General features: G+C 40.2%; 1 protein-coding gene across 4 annotated transcripts in view; it reads right to left on the bottom strand.

The window, feature by feature from the left end:
- The window catches only part of GADL1 (glutamate decarboxylase like 1), a 244,067-nt gene that overhangs the window by 208,927 nt on the left and 15,291 nt on the right, over window positions 1-19,849 (bottom strand). For all 4 annotated transcript variants that reach the window (XM_084621579.1, XM_084621580.1, XM_084621577.1 and 1 more), the window contains exons 2-6: window positions 12,803-12,975; window positions 11,765-11,891; window positions 9,257-9,347; window positions 7,521-7,627; window positions 5,315-5,430 (exon numbers count right to left, since the gene is read on the bottom strand). In XM_084621579.1, coding sequence (XP_084477705.1) covers window positions 5,315-5,430; window positions 7,521-7,627; window positions 9,257-9,347; window positions 11,765-11,891; window positions 12,803-12,975 — 614 coding nt within the window. The remainder of the gene's footprint in view (window positions 1-5,314; window positions 5,431-7,520; window positions 7,628-9,256; window positions 9,348-11,764; window positions 11,892-12,802; window positions 12,976-19,849) is intronic.

The following is a 19,849-nucleotide window of genomic DNA, read 5'->3' as shown; positions in this document are numbered from 1 at the left end:
CTAAATCTGACAGAACATATTAAAATTGCTCTTGTTGGAAAACGGAAGCAAATCCTTCATGTTATTATTTTAGGGGTTATAACAACAACATACATTCCAACAACCCTGACGACGTCTAGAATTGTTTCTTTTCATACAGGAGATGAAGCCAGGTGGTTAATTAATTCCATTTTCTTCCACAGGGTTCACACAAATGCAGTTACAGAGGAACATAACTATGAAAAATGTACAGCACTTTAATGTGTGAGTATGAATATATCAAGGGTATTCAAGCCTGTCACGCTTATTTTGATGAGATGGATCATCTCAAAGGGTTTTCTTTTTCTTTTCTTTTTTTCCTTTTCTTTTTTCTTTAAACCAGGAAATTTTTCCTTTCAACTAAATGAACACAAAATACTAACAGCTAATATCAGTCAGTCAATCTTTAAAATGTTTAATTTTCTAACATGACACATTCACAAAACCTTTAGGATTCATTCATTTAGACTACTGCAAGAATAATAGTATACATAGGTGGACAATTAAGCTTGTGTTACATCAAATTACATCACTAACTGGTAATATATTATAGATCTGCAATGTTTTTTGTTCATGAGAGATTCAGATTCCAGCAACAGAGAGTTTCAAATTATTTCTGAATGATTAAATAAATTAATAACAGCAATTTTAAAATATAAAAAAGCTAGCTTATACCACTGACTTTTAACACTAGGTTCAAATGAAAAGCACGACACTGAGTCACTTGGAATAATCAAATTGCTCCAGAAAGCGATGGATCTGCAAAATCTAGAAGTTGGTAGATAAAAGCAGATCACCGAATCACAGTGGAGAGGGGCAAGGAAGAAGAACATAAGTGCAGCTTCAGCATTTGAGATACTGAGAGACAAAAATAATGGGAACTGACTGAATCCCCAAGAAAAACAACATGTAGCTGTGTCATTTCTGGACTTTAAGTCCAATCTGATCCCATTGAAATGGAAGATGTGCCACGGATTTCAATGGGAGCAAAAACAGACCTTAAGTGTATGGCCAGAAACTATCACTATAAAAAGGATAAGAGTTGTGCCAGAGCATAGCTTTGGAGTGCTTCCACCACGGGACTAAAAGAAGGTCTCCAAAATATACTGGCTTCAAAGATCTCTCTTATTATTTCCTAAACACACTAATGTAATAAGTTACATAGCACCATATTAGCAAAAGATACACAGGTATTTACAGAAACTAGAGTCAAATCTACAGTGTCAATCCTTTATAACAGTGCTTAGAGTTCCCATTTTAAGTAAGCTCTTTGCAATCTTCTTTTGAGGAAGATATAATATCTGTAATCATTCAGGTTGGAAAAAGAAACCTTTTCAAACCACAAGACCAAATTGAATACTAGTACATTTAAAATGGGGTGTGGGGAGAGTATATGAGATTATTTTGACTAGGGAATGAAAGACTTAGTATTTTTTGTTGTAATTCCAAACACTATGTAACCTTGTCCTGCACTCATGCAGACAGAATAAAAAATTAATATTTACTTGTTTTTGAGAAGTTTTCTGGAAACCAAGCACATAAAGCAACTATGTTATTATGAGATGGCTTTATTACTCATTATGTCTATTGTAACCTCAGTAGCAGATCAGAGGGGTTGCTTAATATCGTACTCTCATACTTAGTTTACATGAGGGTGGGCAAACTACAGCCCGCGGGCTGGATCCAGCCCATCAGGGCTTTGGATCCGGCCCCCGGGATTGCCAGCCCCATGGCACCGCGGGCCCTGCACCGCTCCCAGAAGTGGTGGGCACCACATCCCTGCAGCCCCCGAGAGGGGCACCAAGGGCTCCATGTGCTGCCCTTGCCTGCAGGCACCACGCCCCGCAGGTCCCATTGACAAGGAATGGGGAACCGTGGCCAATGGGAGCTTCGGGGGAGGTATCCACAGGCGAAGGCAGTGCTTGGAGCCCTCTGCCCCCGCCTCCCCCAGGGGCCACAGGGACGTGGTACCGGAGCGGCGTGGGGCCAGGGCAGGCAGGGAGCCTGCCTTAGCCCCGGTGCGTGCCGCTGGCACCCTGGAGCCACTCCAGGTAAGCGGTGCTGGGCTGGATCCCGCACCCCAAATCCCTCCTGCACCCCCTCGCACAGCCCAACCTCCTGCCCTGAGCCCCCTCCTGCACCCCCTCGCACAGCCCAACCTCCTGCCCTGAGCCCCCAACCCCATGTCTCACCCTGCACCCCCTCCTGCCCCCCAACCCCTGTCCTGAGCCCCCGAATACACCCTGCACCCCCTCCCACACCCCAACCCCAGCCCTACATTCATGGCCCTGCATGCAATTTCCCCACCCAGATGTGGCCCTTGGGCCAAAAAGTTTGCCCATCCCTGGTTTACGTGTATGAACAAGTCACGTCGGAGGGGTTCCATTTCATCACACCAAAAAACTACCAGCATTAAAGTATCCATTGCAATTTCTCATGCATTTCTTTTCTTCTCTTATTCTCAATTTCACTGCATTCTCAACTTTCTGGCCCACCACAATGTTCTTATTCCCGAACAAAATCAGATAAGACTCAAATATAATGAAAAGGAAAGTGATAAAAATGTGGTTAATGACTGTAGCTTGAGTTGTACTCAGTTATGTATTACAGGTTCAGAAACACTAACTAAAACTCAGGAAGGCAGGATACTAATAATTTTTCTGCTGCTACCTCAAGTGATACTGAGGAACTGTCCAGCAACGATATGTGCAGTTTCCTCCATAAACCACCATTTTTTCAAGTATCTAAGGATTTTGTATCTTTTTGAGTTAGAGTGTATGTTATCTAAACTTACTTTACCTTTCAGCAAAAGAGCAGAGACTGCCTATAATGGCATGTAACCAACCTGTGACTGTGAGCAGCAAATGTCCCATCACCAGCCATTGGTGATGGAACACTAGATGGGGAGGGCTCTGAGTTACTACAGAGAATTCTTTCCTAGGTGTCTGGCTGGCAGGTCTTGCCCACATGCTCTGGGTCTATCTGATTGCCACATTTGGGGTTGGGAAGGAATTTCCCCCTGGGTCAGATTGGAAGAGACCCTGGGGGGGTTTCGCCTTCCTCTGCAGCATGGGGCACAGGTCACTTGCAGGTTTAAACTAGTGTAAATGGTGAATTCTCTGTAACTTGAAATGTTTAACCCATGATTTGAGGACTTCCCTAACCTCTAGCTGAATTATTGGTCTATTACAGGAGTGGGTGGGTGAGGTTCTGTGCCCTGCAATGTGCAGGAGATCAGAACAGATGATCATGATGGTCCCTTCTGGCCTTAAAGTCTGAGAGCAGGTCTATATTAGAAGTGCTACATCGGCGTAGTCTGGTAAAGATGCCTTATGCTGATGGGAGAGCACTCTCCCATAGGCATAATTACACCACCTATGCAAGAGGAAGACAGTGCTTAGGTCACTGTAGCCTGCGTCACTCAGGGGATGTCTTTTTCACACCCCTGAGCGACGTAAGTTAGGTCAACTTAAGCGGGAGTACAGACCTGCCCTCAGTCTAACACCTCCTGAAGAACAGTACCACATTGACACTGAGTGCCTGCCTGAGAACACCACTGCTGTGCAACACTAACAGACCACCTCCTACAGTGCTAGAAGCTCAAATGTAAGACATGGCTTTGAGACTAAGCCATAAAATGAGGGCCGTAGACCACTCAGTATGCTCTGACCACTGTTGATGCTGAGCAGTATCAGCTCATTGTCTCCTTGTGCTCCTCCATCTCTTTGTCTTATCCACTTCTTGTCTCTATTTAGATAGTAAGCTCTGCAGGGCAGAGACCAATCTCTTTATTGTAGGTTTGTACATCACAACGGGTCCCTGGCCCTTAGGTACTATTCAATACAAATAAACAAAACATGATTAATAATAGAAAGTTGTCATTATGGTGTATCAAATTCTTGAGTTTAAGCAGTTTTTCATATAACTGCAATAATCAAATCATATCTGAGGCAAACTATTTTGAAAAACAGAAGTGAGATAATACCAAATCTGGGTGGAACAGAAGTAAACATGGGTCAAAAATTAGGATCTCTACTAAAATATATGTCTCCTCCCTTTTAAACTGATAAAAATTCTAGCACTTCTGTACAATGCCAATTAAAATAACTAAAGATATTACAATAAATGCTAGGGGCACAGGTAGAAGTACTGGGTATGTAGGTACCAACAAGAGAGAGGAAGGATGGTCTTGTGGTTAAGGCAATAAAGAGGGATTCAGGACAGCTGGGTTCAGTCCCTGACACTGCCACAGAATTTTTCTCTGATCCTTGGGCAAGCCATGTGATCTTCCTGTGTCCAGGTTCCCATTTGAAAAACTGGGATGATAAGTCTTTGCCTTGTCCATTTATACTGTAAGCTTTTTGGGGCCGTAAGCACTTAAGGGCAGGGACTGTACTATTACTGTATTTGTGTACATTTCCAAGCAAAATGCGGCCCAGATCTCCACTGGGGCATCTAGCTGCTATTGTAATAGAAGTAACAATAATAGATAAATAGATACCACCACCTGTGCCAATCTAATCTCAAACACAACTATACTCAACCTAGTTTATTTAAAGGGTTGTGAATGTCACAAAGCCCAAGGGGCGGAGATGTAGGTGGGAGAAAAGAGGCTCTAATTAAAGGCTGAAGCTCTGAAGGAGGATTAGTGCCCGTGGGCATCCCTCCTACTCCAGTCTCCCACCTGAGTTTTGCATATGTTATGTTTGAAAGCTTTAAAACAGGAAGAAGTTTTTAGATTCTTTAAAGTAGGTTATTAAAGCAGCGTTGTTCAGAGAGCTTCAGTGAAAGGTTTTGCTAGGATTCTCTTTGTTGGATTTGATTCTCCACTCCAGCCAAGCTGTGCTCAGAGCCAGTGGAGAAGGGGGACTGCAGGGAGCCAGTTGTAGCTTTCTGACTATTGACTGCCTGGCCCCAACATAAGCTTAAGCTGCAGGATAGTAGCTTTAACTTACATTACTGATGGATGTTCCTGCTAGACCTTATGTCAGTGGGAAATCAAACATAGTGGAGCTCTGTTTCACCACAACCCCTCCCCATCCTGCCCCTGACACAACCTCCTCTTCTCCCAACACCAGAGATAGGAAGGAGGTGGAGAGTTTCTCTGTACAGGGGGAATTCACCACCAGTCATCTCCACACACCATGTTTCCCACTGTATGAAGACGACCCTTTTATTATGCTTGAAACAGCATTCGACACACAATCAAACAATGGAAATGTACAAGCACATGCGGAAGAAAAAAAACAGTTCATTAATTAAAAGTCTATAATGAATATGGGTGCAATTTCTTTACCTCTTCCGATGTAAACAGGACTAGTCTTGGCAACCCTGAAAGCCCCTTTTCCTTTATGTCAGGACAATATTTATACCTAGCTAAGTTCATAGCATACATATTAGAAACAGAGCCACCTGTAAAAAACAAACAAAAAAACACACAAAACATATTTGATTATATTTTAGAAATTCAAACAAACAAGTACCTCTTGGCACTCATCTTGTGCTGTTAGCACCTAGCTCATAAATTAAAACCACAAAACTAGCCTGTAACTATATCGCTCATAGCCCAGTCCTTACTCAGCAGCCTGAGAGATGAGAGAAGAAAAGGAGGCTTTGCTGCTTGCTTGGAAGGTTAAAGGATCTGGGCTGTAGTGGACCAAATGGCAGGGGAATGATTCCAGAAACCAAGTCCTCAAAGAGAATGTCTGGGCACCAGTTCCTTCTGGTATACATTGTGGGATCTCCAGGGCCTCTGCTGATCTCAATGGTGGCAGTACACCAGAGAGAGAGAGATGGTCCCTTAGGCAACCAGGTCTCAATCCATTTAGGGAGGAAAGGGGAAAGACAATGAGGAGGAATTGAAAGGAGTTGAAGATCTCTAGGAGACGATCTGGAAGGGAAATGGAAGAGCTCAAGGAGACAGATGGGATTTTTTTTTAAAGCAAGATTGGCTTATATGAAAAATCAGTTTTATGGAAGCTAAAATAATCAAGATACAATTAATGCACTAAAGAACCTTTTAGTGTCCTCAGGTATGTTTTGAGTAAATTTTCTTAAAAAAAAAAAAATCTGCAGAATATGCAGAGGTTTTTCTAAAAATATACAGAATCTAGGACAACCAAAAAAAAAAATCCACAAATTTGGTACAATTTCCCACAAATTTCCCATGTCTTTAATTATGGTTAATTTACTTTTCTACCACTTATTGGTGGGATACATTAACTATTTCTCACCCCCTCCACTAACTATATTTTAACATTTTCTTCTCTTTCACAGGAAGCAGGTTGAAGAATCTTACAGCTTGGTTTCTTGATGCTAATAACTCGGGACAGAAAGATTTTGGGGCTAAACTGTTACATTCCATTCTCCCTGTGCACCTGTATCTGAAATATATTGACAATATTGCTACTTTTAAAAAAAAGTATTAAAATGTAGCCTTTAAAAAAAAATTAACCCAGAAATATTTCATGGTCTACCTGCTCATATCATTTCAAAACAGTATCACACCAAAAGGAGTTTGCTCAAGTCATTCCTACTAAGATAAACATGGACACCCAAAATGTAGGCAGTGTACACAGAGGTGTACCCTGTCACACCACTGACTGGCTTTCATGCATACAGTTACAAAGATGCTGACAGAAGAGAAGAGTAACCGGGAATGGTGAGCACAAGTTGTACATGTGATACCCACTGATATAAAGATGTAAAGTGCAGGGGTGCACTGCGCCTGACCCTCATGTGGGTGCATGGGTCAGGCATCTTGCACAAGGGACAGGCTCAATCACAGCCCTGTGCTAGAGACTGACAACCAGCTCAAAGGCTGTCCCCTTCGTAGCAGTCAGTGGAGCTGGCTAGCAGTACAGAAAGGAGCACTGCAGGGTAGTGCAGTATATGAACCCCTCCTACATGCTCCAGAGACACAATCACCCTCCGAGGTAGTACAACTTCTGCCCACATCTCAGCGCCGGGCTCTATGTAAACTATATAACGTGGCCCATAACAGCTAATACATTGCTTGGAGGCCTCCTGCAATGTATTTTGTAAAGCACTTGTGGCCCTCTGAAACTATGACCACTTTAAATAACCCAATCTCACCCCAAATTCAATCTGAGTTACTTAGCTCATACTCATAGAACTGGAGCCTGAGACAGCTGCCCACTCAGGTCACTAAAGGTGATCTTATCATTGATATTAATGAGAACTGGGTGGGCTCCAATTCCAGGGTCTCTAGAATTCGTTCTGTGTAATTTTTTTTGTTAATTGATCCATACAGCTGCTTTTGTTTCATGTGACCATACAGATTCATAGGATTTTTATTACGATGGTCTAGAAGCTTGGGTAAAATAACTTTATTAAAGCCAAAAGTCCTTGCGTCATCTGATTTTGTATGCTTTTTTGCGTACACAATACAAGTTAAATAATCACAAAATTCTTAATCTGTAGTTCTCTGCAGTTTCTATAGGTTAGTTTGAAATTCGGAAGATGGAAGGCTGTTTTCTTACCTGGATTAAATATGCCATCACCTTCTTTCCAGCCGACAAATTCAATCATTCTCTTCAGGACTGCTTCTTCCACTAACAAAAACACGGGGGACACCTCATATGTATATCTGAATAAATATAAAAGTATCATGATTGGCAATAGACTGCAGAACTTATGGTCACAGGATGTCATAGAGATTAAGAATTTAGCAAGATTCAAAGAGGGACTGGAGATTTATATGGATAACAAGAATATCCAGAGTTTATAATGTTAATGATAAAAAAAAAGTTTTGGGAGGAAGTTAAAATCTCAGGCTTCTGGGTTTAAGCCAATCTCTAACTATTAGGGGTTAGGAGGAAACTTCCCTCGGTGGCAGTTTATCCCACATGAATCTACTGTGCAATTTCTTGCACCTTCCTCTGATGCATCTGGTGCTGAATTTCAATATACCGAAGGTCTAATCCAGTATGGCAATTTCCTCTGTTCCTAACAGCATCATAAAACCGACCTTTACATTTTCAAAGCAATGCATAGGGATTTCAGTCATGTGATTTAGATTAAATGAATAACAGCTAATAAAACCATATGCTCCTGGGAAAAATTACCCATTTTATGTAAGTTACCCTTTTGTTTACTACACCTTTACATCTGCCTGCCCAACCAAGAAGCCATTTGTGCTCAGTTCAGTGCAGACTATTTTAGGGGAGATACACACACTGTGCTCTCTCATGGAGACTTTACTTTTGTTCTTTTTTATTATCTTGTTCTCTTCATCAAAAACAAAAGTCACTCGGGTTGAAAATGTGTATGGAAAACATAACATCCATGAATGTAACTAGACAATTTCTTGTGGGTGTTGAACTGTAGGAGCTCTTGTTGCTTCTGTAGTTTGGCACCCAAAACACTAAAGGCTCTCCCTACCTGAAGCAATTGTACTTGGACCCTAGACTTCAGTTCTATCTTCCCCATATTGCTTGTTTATATTCCTATACAACATTTGTGCAAATTCATTGTGGTGCCCATACTTAATACTATGTGGAGCAAATACTGAAGGTGGCTGAAGGACTCCACCGGGCATGCTTACGAGAGTTCAGCTAACATCAGTCCTAACTTTGGATCAACTTTAAAATACCAGTCCCAAAATGGGAAAAGTTTATTTAAGGGCATATAACTTTGGAATGCCATGGACAAGAAAGAAAAATGGATCAATTTAACACTTCATACCAAACACACACAATGAAAACAAAAAAATAACATTTGTACAAGCTGCACCTTGAACACCCGGGAGCAGATTGAATCTCCGTTATAATGGCATAAATCCCAAACAACACCAGTGAAGTTACCTTGTATTTACATTGGTGAAAGTGAGATCAAAGTCTTGCTCATTGAGAGGACAGCCTTTATCTGAATAAGTTTGTTTTTAAAAGTATATCTAAATAGCATATCTAAATCCCCTAAATAAGAACAAATTTACAGGTAAAAGGGATGACAAACAAAAGCCCTTCAGTGGGGAATCTTTACTCCAAAATTAAAACCTACAGACTGAAAAAGGCTCCAACAGCTTAGCCAAGTTTCTGTTGAAGTACATGGTTATGTGATGCAGAACCAAATTCTGTTATCTCCAGGTTCCTGCTAGAAGTCCTCTGTGTTAATGTAAAGAGAAACCTGAAGTGGGTATTCATAATTTTTTAAAAATCTGGATTATAATAATAGCGTTCCAGGGTTATCTCAATGAGTACAAAAGAGAGACACTTACACACTTGGGTTTAATGCTTCTGTAATGAAACGAGCCACTAAAGAGTAATAATCAATACCAGCATACAACTGATTGAAAAATCTTGGATGATCTGCAGATTTAAAAACGAAATGTAAGTACTCCTGTATACGTCACAAGTGAAAACAAACACAACAGCATCTCTACTGCATGACTACAGGATGCAGATATATAGATTAAAACATTCTACATGGTCAAACAGCAGCATTTTACTTTATTATCCCTTTTGTATCCATGTGACTCTCCTTTCCCCAGATTGGCCAAACTTTTCACAAAGGGTGAAATTCGCAACTGTGCTCAAACAAGGTGTAAGTGGGACTTAAATAGCCTTCTTCATAGGGTTGAATTTATTAAGGCTGCTTGAAAACTTCCTGCTGAAACTTTTGAAGGAAAATTTGGTTTAGTTTAAACAAAAACTTTCTATGAAAGTACCAGTTTTTTCCTCAAACATTTTCAATTTTTTATTGGAAAACTGAAAGCTTTTTGTTGAAAACAAAAAAAAAATAATAATTCAGTTTTCAGTTTTGACCCCCCCCCCAAAAAATTTCCACTGAAAATTTTAATAAAACACAATTTTTCTCATTTTCATTTATATTTTCTGCTGAAAAAAACTCCACCATTTTCAGACCAGTTCTAGAATATACACATACAGCCTCATCTTGAGAGACAGGAGCTGAGGGCAGTCTGACTCTGCACTCTACATTTGGCTTCCTAAATTTCACTCTCCATTTTAACCCCGCACTTAACTTTTATCTATCCCATCAGTGTTCTTCTTTCCTATCCCTCCCTGCCAATTTGAGGGGAAGTTTTCTATTTTTTAATTTCCCTGTTAAGTTACTTTAAAGAGCCAACCTGTCTGGAAATGCTTTTCTAAATGTTTCTTTTTTTAAAATTGTGTTTCTTTCCCTTACCAGAATTTCTGAGATATCAAGAAAAAGAGAAACTGTCTTTTACCCTATTACCTTAATTTAAGAGGCACCATTTGGGGTTCTGCATTATTAAATAAATGAGAAATTATGTTAAAGTTCTCATCATAAAATCAATTCAATTCAGGGTCCACTACCATCTGGACTACAGTTCATCACATTGTAACTAGCTATTATAAAACCGGGTGAATTCATGACAGACTAGAAGTCTTAAATCTGAAGCGTTTGCTAGCTTTTATAGTTAGGGTAACGTTATTTGTGCACCTTGATTTTGTATTTAATTCCTTTTCTAGGGTGGCACAGTGCAACAAATGAAAATGTAAAAAAAAGTTACAAAATGAAGATAATATATTCCTCTGACATTGTAATGACATCTGCATATTAATATTGCCTAGGACTCTTCAGATAAGCACAGCTAATTTCTGTGTTCTTCAAAAACATATGCTCACTCTCAAAAAAAATTTTTTATTCTGTAGCAACAGCATCTTTAGCAGGAAACATACCCAGTAATTTATATCAAATGCCCTTCACACCTTCTCAAATACACTGTGCGTATAGGATATGTAGCTATGCTTCTGAAATTCTAACTAGGCTTTTGATACACCACCCTATTTCCTAAACAGATGTTAATCATTTCTTTTCTGTTGATATTGGTTATACAGAATGCTTTTCATCAAGTTTTCCTGCCTGAGGCCAATTCTACAAGGTGCTGGGTGCCTTTTCTGAGATGCTGAGCGCTTATTCCCCATTGTCTTGAGCAGGAATTGTGGCTGACCAGCATTTTACAAGGGGATACGCAGCAAGTAGCAGGATTATGCTCCAGGTGAAATCTGTATCCATTTGTGAAAAAAGACAGTATATACCTCACTCAGTCACCTGATTACATTTAAAAAGCAATTTAAAGCATGCATTAAGGTTTTGACTTTCCTTTTGCAAACAGACTGTTTGCTATGCGTTAACAGTAACCGCAGTGCCATTCTTGACCAACCGCCTGACTTAACCTTGCCTTATTTGCATTAAATGGCAGTGACTATGACATCACTACTCACCAACCAGACAGCAGGAAGTCCTATGCAAAGGTCTTGGGGATTCATAAAGGTCTTTCTCCTGCCTGATTTGGTAAATTGTTATATCATATTCCATACCTGTCTAGAGGCCAAAGGTGTCTTTCAGGAGACTTTAGAATAGCAGAGTCTCCCATTAACATCAATGGTAATCCCTCGCAGGATTTTTTTAATGTCATCATACAGATTTTAGTCCCCCTCAGAAATCCATCTGATCACTGTGAGGATCCAGGTGGCTTGGCAGGTATGATACTCTCATTTTACAATAAGGACTAGATATGAAGGAGAGAAGAATTACTTATGCCAGCATTTACTCAAACAGCTATAGAACAGCCAATTAAAGCATTCATATGCCTTCATATAGTTACAGGCAGGTAGAAAATGTTGACATAGCAAATGTCACCTAGTTTCCTGAAGGGTAACAAAGTTTAGGAGAAAATACCCTGACTTCAGCATTTTTGATGATAATAAGGTAACACAATTAGAACTCAAATTCCTACTAGTTTTGACGCTGTATCGTATAATGTCCTGGCAAAGTTGCAAGAGTCTCTGATGGGGCTCTCCGGTATCCCTCATTTCCAGATCGAGAAGTTTTTTCAGTTTTTCAGGAGGCTGCCATTCACAAACCTAATGATGGGGGAAATGTCAGCAATGAATACATGTTGGCTGAGGTGAAGACAAACGTTATGGTAATAAAACCTCACTCAGCAATGGATTCTGTAATGTAATGGTTTCCAAAGTAAGAAAATTGCACTTAAAAGTGCAGCACTACTCTGAACAGCGACTGTAAAAATGGCCTCATGGGATCCTATTTTTATTGTGTCTCAGGGACTCCCTGCTCAAACCTGTTCTGGTTAAAAGCAAAAAGATTATTTTTCTAACAGCCAGAGCTGCAAACTCATCCTGGAATCTGGAAACCAAGATGAGTTGCTTCTGGTTTGTATATCTTTATTAGGCGTAATAAACCTGTAGGCCAATTCTGCCTTCAGCAACCCCCATGATATGCCAGTGTCTTCAAATGCTGTTGTGCCAAGGGCATGGAGCTGGCTCATGCAGCCCACAAATGGGCAAGGCCGGCCTACCTGTCCAGTACCTCTCTCAAATAGCTTCTGCAAATAAGGGTGCTACAGAACCCAGATAAGTCTGTAATACTGCCTCCTCCAGTGGTAACATAGCTACCTTTCCTCAGGGTTGAATCTGCCTCTGACACAGATGCTCTTGCAGGCACAACAAATTCAAGGGTAAATTAGGCCCCAAGACCAAGGGGGAAAAAAAAAAAAAAAAAAAAAAGGTATTCCAATGTAATGCAGGCAACGTTTTCTTGCAAATGTATATTTTAATTTAATTATGCTATTAAAAGGTTTCATGATGCCACATTTTTAAATCTAGGCAGCTATATTTTATTTCAAAACCTAACCACGCCGTCAAAGCAAGTTGTGCCCTTTATGTGCTATAAAACTCAGCTATCTTGGAAAGCTAAAGTTTGTAATCACTCATATCTATTACAATATATTTTCAAACTGATTCCAAGGCTTTACCTTCTCTGTTACATCAGCAGCTTTCCGTATGACCTCCTCCATTATGATCTTACAGGCCTCTTCTACAAATTTCTCTCCTGCTTTTGAATCTGTTATCGGGCCGTTCAGAATGACACCATTCACCAAGACAGCATTCTTCTTCCTCTGGAATATATCCTGTTTGTTACTATCAACTGTAAAAGAAATGTGATTTGGTTAAAGTGATGCGTGATCAGCTAAATCAGTGGTTCTCAACCAGGGGTACATGTATCCCTGGGGGTACGTAGACATCTTCCAGGGGGTTTATCAACTCATCCAGATATTTGCCTAGTTTTACAATAGGCTACGTAAAAAGCACTACTGAAATCAGTACAAACTGAAGTTTCAGACAATGATTTGTTTATACTGCTCTGTATACTATGTAAGTACAATATTTATATTCCAATTGATTTATTTTATAATTATATGGTAAAAATGAAAAGCCAACCATTTTTCAGCAATAGTGTGCTATGACGCTTTTGTATTTTTATGTTTGATTTTGTAAATTTTTAAGTGAAGTAAAATGTGGGGGTACACAAGACAAATCAGACTCTTGAAAGGAGTACAGTAGTCTGGAAAGGTTGAGACCCACTGAGCTAAACCATTAGCTGGAAAAAAAGCACTCTCTCACTACTAACAATGTATTAAACTCTGTACACGCAGCCCAGTGTAATTAATGAAGTCCTTAGGGAAACAATTGCCATGGATCTTTGCATGCATTAAGAATGCAGAATTAAACCCTAGAATAGGAAGGGAACAGCTTTAAAAATAGAAATTATCTAATTTCATTAATTTTTAGATAGATAGATAGGCCAGCCAGAAGGGACCATTATGATCATCTGATCTGACCCCCTGTATAACACAGGCCATTGAACTTCCCTTAGAGTAGATCTTTTAGAAACACATCCAATCTTCATTTTAAAATGGTCGTCGATAGAGAAGCCACCACAAACTTTGGTAAATTGCTCCAATGATTAAGTCCTCTCACCACTGAAAATTTACACCTTATTTCAAGTCTGAACTTGACTAGCTGCAACTTTCAGCCTTTGGATTAGGTTATACATTTTTCTGCCCATTGAAGAGCCCATTATTAATTATTTGTTCCCCATGTAGATACTTATAAGTTGATCAACTCAGCTCTTAACCCTTTCTTTGTGAAGCTAAACAGATCGAACTCTGAGTGCGTCACTATAAGGAGTAGTTTTCTAATCCTTTAATCATTCTCACGGCTCTTTTCCAAACCCTCTCCAAATAATCAACATGCTTCTTGAATTATGGGCACCAGAACTGGTCACAGTATTCCAACAACATCACACCGGTGCCACATAACTTCCCTACTCCTACTCAAGAGTCACCCGTTTTGCATCTCAGGATCACATTAGCTCCATCACAACACCCAAATCTTTTGCAGAATATTTAGATAGTGGTAACATCCAAAACATGCTAGGAACCTTCCACATACAGAGGAAGACATGGTCCCTGCCCTGAAGAGCACACAGACTGAAATAAAAAAAAAAGATGCGGGAGGTGACAAGCACCTGGCTTATTAGCTCCATATTAAGCACACTAGGTTTCTTTGTCCTCTGACCCTTCCTCCACCATTCAGCCCTTTTTCTTTCCTCATGGAGCAATTCCCAGCATCATTTACAGCATTCTTATGCCCTTAACTCCCTCCCTCCATCACAACATCTAGCCTGATTGTTCTGACCATACCACCTTTGTCCCTCTCCTTCAATTCTTCCACTGGCTCCCCCTTCGCCACTGCATTAAGTTCAAGCTTCTCACAATTGCTGAGAAAGCCCCTTCCCAGCTTTACTCCTCCCTACTTTCTGCCCTGGTCTCATCATTTCACCCCACATCTGATCTGCTCTCCAATGATGCCACATCTTGCTTGTCCACTTCTCCCACAACCATCTCAATGCTTTCTTTCTTAACACCCTATGCATTGGATGCACTTCCTGAGGTGCTCCACAAAGCCCTTCTCATCATCCCCTCATATAGATTCTTCCTGAAGCCACACTGCTTGTATATCATTAGGAAACTACCTGACTAAGGCATCTATTTACCTACTTCACTTATTTATCTCATGAGAGAAGATCAGGAGTCCAATTTTGACTGAGATGAGCATAAAGTGGAGGGTGAGACATTCAGGAGGAGATGTCAGAGAAATAGGCTGAGATGTGAGATTGAACAAAGACAGGCCAGAAGTGGAGAGGTAGTTTTGCGGCTATTCATGGATGCAGAAGTGGTAGTTAAAGCCATGTGAGTAGATAAGGTTACCCTTAGATAGTGAGCTTGGAGTGAAGAGAGGGTCTAGGACAGAGCCTGTGGGAACTCCCATTGGAAAGTGATGAAGGGGAAAACTACCAAACAAAAGAGACACACTGTACAGCCAGAGATGTGGCAAACAACCCGGTACTTCAATAGGGCAAGAAGGGTCAACATCTCAAGCAGGAGGGAGTGGTCAGCAGTATCAAAATGCAGCCGAGAGGTCAAGGAAAATGAGAATGAAGCGGAGACCCTGAGATTTGAATAGGAAGAAGTCATAAGAGACCTTGATTAAAACAGTTTCGGTCGAATGGAGAGGACAGAAGTCTGGTTTGAGAGGGATCCAAGACAAAGTTGGGGGAGAGGAACTCAGGGTAAAGATTGTAGACTGCACATTCTATGAGTTTGAAGGTGAAGGGGGAAAAGGTAGTCAGAGAGACAGGCAAAGTATAGTGTCTTCACCTCTTGGCACCCAGCACTCTTTCACATGTAGGAAGCATTGAGAAAAATTCTGCCAAGTTTTCTGAGTTCATTATCCCTTCCACTATTGACTTTACCATGAGAAGGAATGGTAGGGCATGAAGTTGATTTATGCAACAATATCCCATTATTAGTCTTGACAAAATTCAATTTTTATTTTTTTCATAATTTCAACAGTTAATATTGATGTTTATTTTTAAACTTTTTTCACTATTTTTATTAATTTCAATATTCACAATTTTGGGAAATTAAGGGGTGTTAGACAATAATTATTTAATTACAATAAACTAGAAGATTCAAAAAGTTAAAGCTTTGTCATCCTTAAAACACAAATGGGCTGACAACATCACGTCAAAATATACAAAGTAAATATCCTTAAATCAAACTCCAGTAAGTTTGCAAGCAGCATTTTTCTTATTTTGCCTATCTGTAAATTTTTATTAACAAATATATTTTTTCACGATTGTGTGTGTGTACAGTGAAATCAACATTTACCAGCATTTACCAATAAAAATCAATCCTTCCAAGCCTGCTCATGATGTATTAGGATAAATCATTACTCTATAGATCCCTTATGATTATTTTGTCTCCAATCATACAAGACAAAAAAGCAAGAAAATCCAAGGTCAAGTCTGTCAATCTGGACTTGATTTTGAATCTATGTAAATCAGGAGTAATTCCACTGACAAATTGAGAAACACTGGCTTAAAATCAGAGATACTAATTCAGACCAGTGTTCCGAGGTATTAGATCATTACATATTACTGAAGGAATCTCTAGAAAAGAAAGCTCTGGCTCCACAAAGGAGCTACTCCTACACATTGCTCCATGATCCCATCAACAGTTTGGCTCTTTAAGGAGCAGTGCTTATCACTGGCTCTCTTGATTGTGCCTGTGAAATCAAAAAGTCCTCTCCAAAGTGACGAGGAAACTACAGGCATGGCACAAAAGTGAATGCTGCAAGGGGCCACATTAACTTATGTGCCAATATTCACTGGGTTACAGGCGGTGGCTGTTCCTGGTCCCACCCTGGCATGATCAAGAGTTTTGTAGCCAGGATCCTGCATTATTGCCATAGAAGGGCTCGCCTAGACTTCGGTGGAGTGGGGAAGCAAACTGTGGAAGCACCACTCTCCCTCTTCACATTCTTTTTAACTCTCCAGTCAATTTTTAAATTCTTTTTTAAAAAACTTTTCAATCTCATGTTGTTAACTTTCTGCAGGCACAAAATAGCTACTCAATTTTCCTCTCATTATTAGGACATATAAAATCAAATTCTGACCTGAAGTGGCCAGTCAGTCCTCCCATGAACTACCAACTTTAATGGAAGCTAGTATGCACATCTATAAAAGTATTATTTGTACTATTAATATTGTTCGAGAGAAGAATATGACTCTTAATTGGTAAATTTAGGTTGATAACATGCCCTCTTGTACCAAACTTAATATACCAAGCTTTTTCATTTTAATTAAAAAGATACTTGTTCTCTTGTAGATCCAACATAGAACCTTGCGAACAGGCAAGTAATATTCCATCCCTTCAACTGAAAGCCACATAGGTCAATTCCCATCTTGCCTTAGAGCACAACTCAGCAGGAGCATTGTACACAATTTGCAGCTTTGAAAACTCTCAGGGGGTTTTCTCTATGAAAACGAAATTGATAGATTTCAGAAGATTTGCAGGACCTGGGTTTAGTGAGGAATGGGAAGACACCTACCTGCTCTTCGGGCACACTGAACAGTGAATTAGGGATTATTTTAGGATTTAGATTCAGTTCTCCCTTTGATGTACGTATGACCTCCCATAAATGTTAACAGAATTTGCACACACAAGGGAAAATACTGTCCCTCTCTCTTCTACAGATGATGTGAGCTTCACATGCAACACCATTCATTTAGATCTACAGAGCAGGGGCTGGGACTAGGGCTAGGATCTGAGGAGGCCACAAAAGGGATAGAACAAACCCTCATGGGACTCTGTGGAAAAGTTAGTGCAGCCTTGTTCTACAACCATGGGGTTGGTTGTAGGGTAACAACCTTCCCTTTCCCAGCCTTGCATTTTTGCAAAGACAGGTTACCGGTCCCCAGACAGATATTTGCAGATCTTGGGGCAGAGAAGAACACTGTGGAGACAGCTGATTATTTCCTGCTTGTCCCCCCAACCCCACAGAAAGGATTAGACTTACGTGCAGATCGCAGGGGACATCTGGCCCTTAGTTTTTATTCAGTCCTTATTCAGGTAATCTCCCATTCCTTTAAATGGGAGTTTACTTGTTTAAGGACTTAGTAAGGAGGGTAGAACTTGGCCCTGGGTACATTCTTAAATTAGTCAGAAGAACAACATGCTCTCCATTTACACAATCAATTTCTCAGTAACTTTTGGATATAGACTTCCACGTCGGCCTATGAGCCAAATTCTAGGCTGGAATATACCATATGGATGTGGCCTCAATGGAAATTAATACGAACTACAAATTTTTGCATCCAAAAGCAGAATTTGGCCCTAAATACACGTTTTCTGTGTTGGCTGGGTTTGAGTTTTGCAGACCAAAATGTGGACTTAAAGTATTGTGACTCTTAAAAATATCACAAGATTTGCTGTAAAAAACTGCTGTTTTACTTCAAGCCCCATTTGCTACTCTTACATGAGAATCTGAGATTTCAATTTTTAATATTTTTATAGTAAATTGTATCCCTCATGGTTACGAGAACAAAGCTTGAAAACATGACCAGAATGTACCCTAAAAGTTCAAAAGACAGAAGGCCAAGAAAACCCCAGAACTATTTTTTTTTTTTTAAATCTCACAATTTTTAAGCAAAGCTTATGACTAGGGCCCATCAAATTCACAGCTATGAAAAATGCTTCACGGACTGTGAAATCTGGTCCCCCCTCATGCAATCTAGTCTTTTGTGTGCTTTTACCCACTACTATACAGATTTCCCAGGAGAGACCAGCATTTCTCAATTTGGGGTCCTGACCCAAAAGAGGCAATGGGGGGGGTCACAAGGTTATTGTAGGAGGGTTGAGGTACTGGTACCTTACTTCTGTGCTAACTTCAGAGCTGGGCAGCCGGAGAGCAGCAGTTGTTGGCTGGGCAAACACTTCTGAAGGCAGCATTGCAGCAGCAGCGCAGAAGAACGGGTGGCAATACCATACCATGCCCCACCTTTACTTCTGTGCTGCTGCTGGCAGTGGTTCTGCCTTCAGAGCTGGGCTGTGAAATTGACAAAAATGGACTGTGAATTTAGTAGGGCCCTACTTCTGGGGGCCCAACTCATGGTGGTTGTTTTTTTTAAATGTTCTGGATTGGCAATACTGGACTTGAAGCAACCTTTAGTTTTCACTTTTAAATGACATGGTAGCTGGTTTAAATTGTGTGCTCTTAATACCTGCTTTTCCAAGCCCCAGAGCCAACAACGTCATTTAAAACTGTATGGAAGACCCAAAGCTTTTAACTGTACTTTTCCTTTTAAAAACTATTCCAAACATCATGGTCAAAAGAGCATTACTTTATTGTCTATTTCTAGTGGGCTTTCAAAGCCTCTTCTAAACAACTGAGTTTTAAAACACACACAGTGGGTCTAAGAAAGCCCTTTGTGTTTCACAGGTAGCCCACATGCTAAGACAGCATCTTCCCCCATACATTTCTTATGTAATAGTAGGCACATGATCTACAGATGGTGTGACAGCGACAAACTTCTTTGTTTTGCATTTTAAAAGCTAGAAGCAGCATTCTAAGCAGAGTCAGAGAGAAGGCACACACAGAAAGTGCACCAGCAAGTGCAATTTCAGGTAAATGGCTCAAGCATAGAAGCAATACTAAAACATTAGCAAATGGAAGTGCTCTAAATCTGAGATTAAGGATTACTGACTGCTCAAGATGGCCTGTGACAAACAGAGGGCCTGATCCAGCTCCCATTCAAGGCAACTGGGGATTTAGCCATTGGCTTCAGGGGGAGCAGTATCAAGCACATAATTCTGAAAGTACAATATTCTACCTCAAAACCTTAATATTTTCAAACCAGCATTCCATTTTTATGATCAATATTATTTTCCTGAAAAGCAAGCATAAAATTTGAGCACCTAAAGTTGAAACGATACACTCAAACACAAAATACTCTTTGATGTTACCATCTTTTTCACCATACAAGCCTTACTAACAGTGAAATATGTGATTCTGTGTTTGCATAAAATAGAAAAACCTTTGCTGCTATATTCTTACTCTGCAAAATTAAACTGGAGCCTTGTGCTTGACACATTCTAACAGCATTTATTTGAGTA

Source organism: Lepidochelys olivacea (assembly GCF_965140295.1).
Source record: "Lepidochelys olivacea isolate rLepOli2 genome assembly, chromosome: 2".
NCBI lineage: Eukaryota > Metazoa > Chordata > Testudines > Cheloniidae > Lepidochelys > Lepidochelys olivacea.
This window is presented reverse-complemented; position numbering and strand designations above follow the sequence as displayed.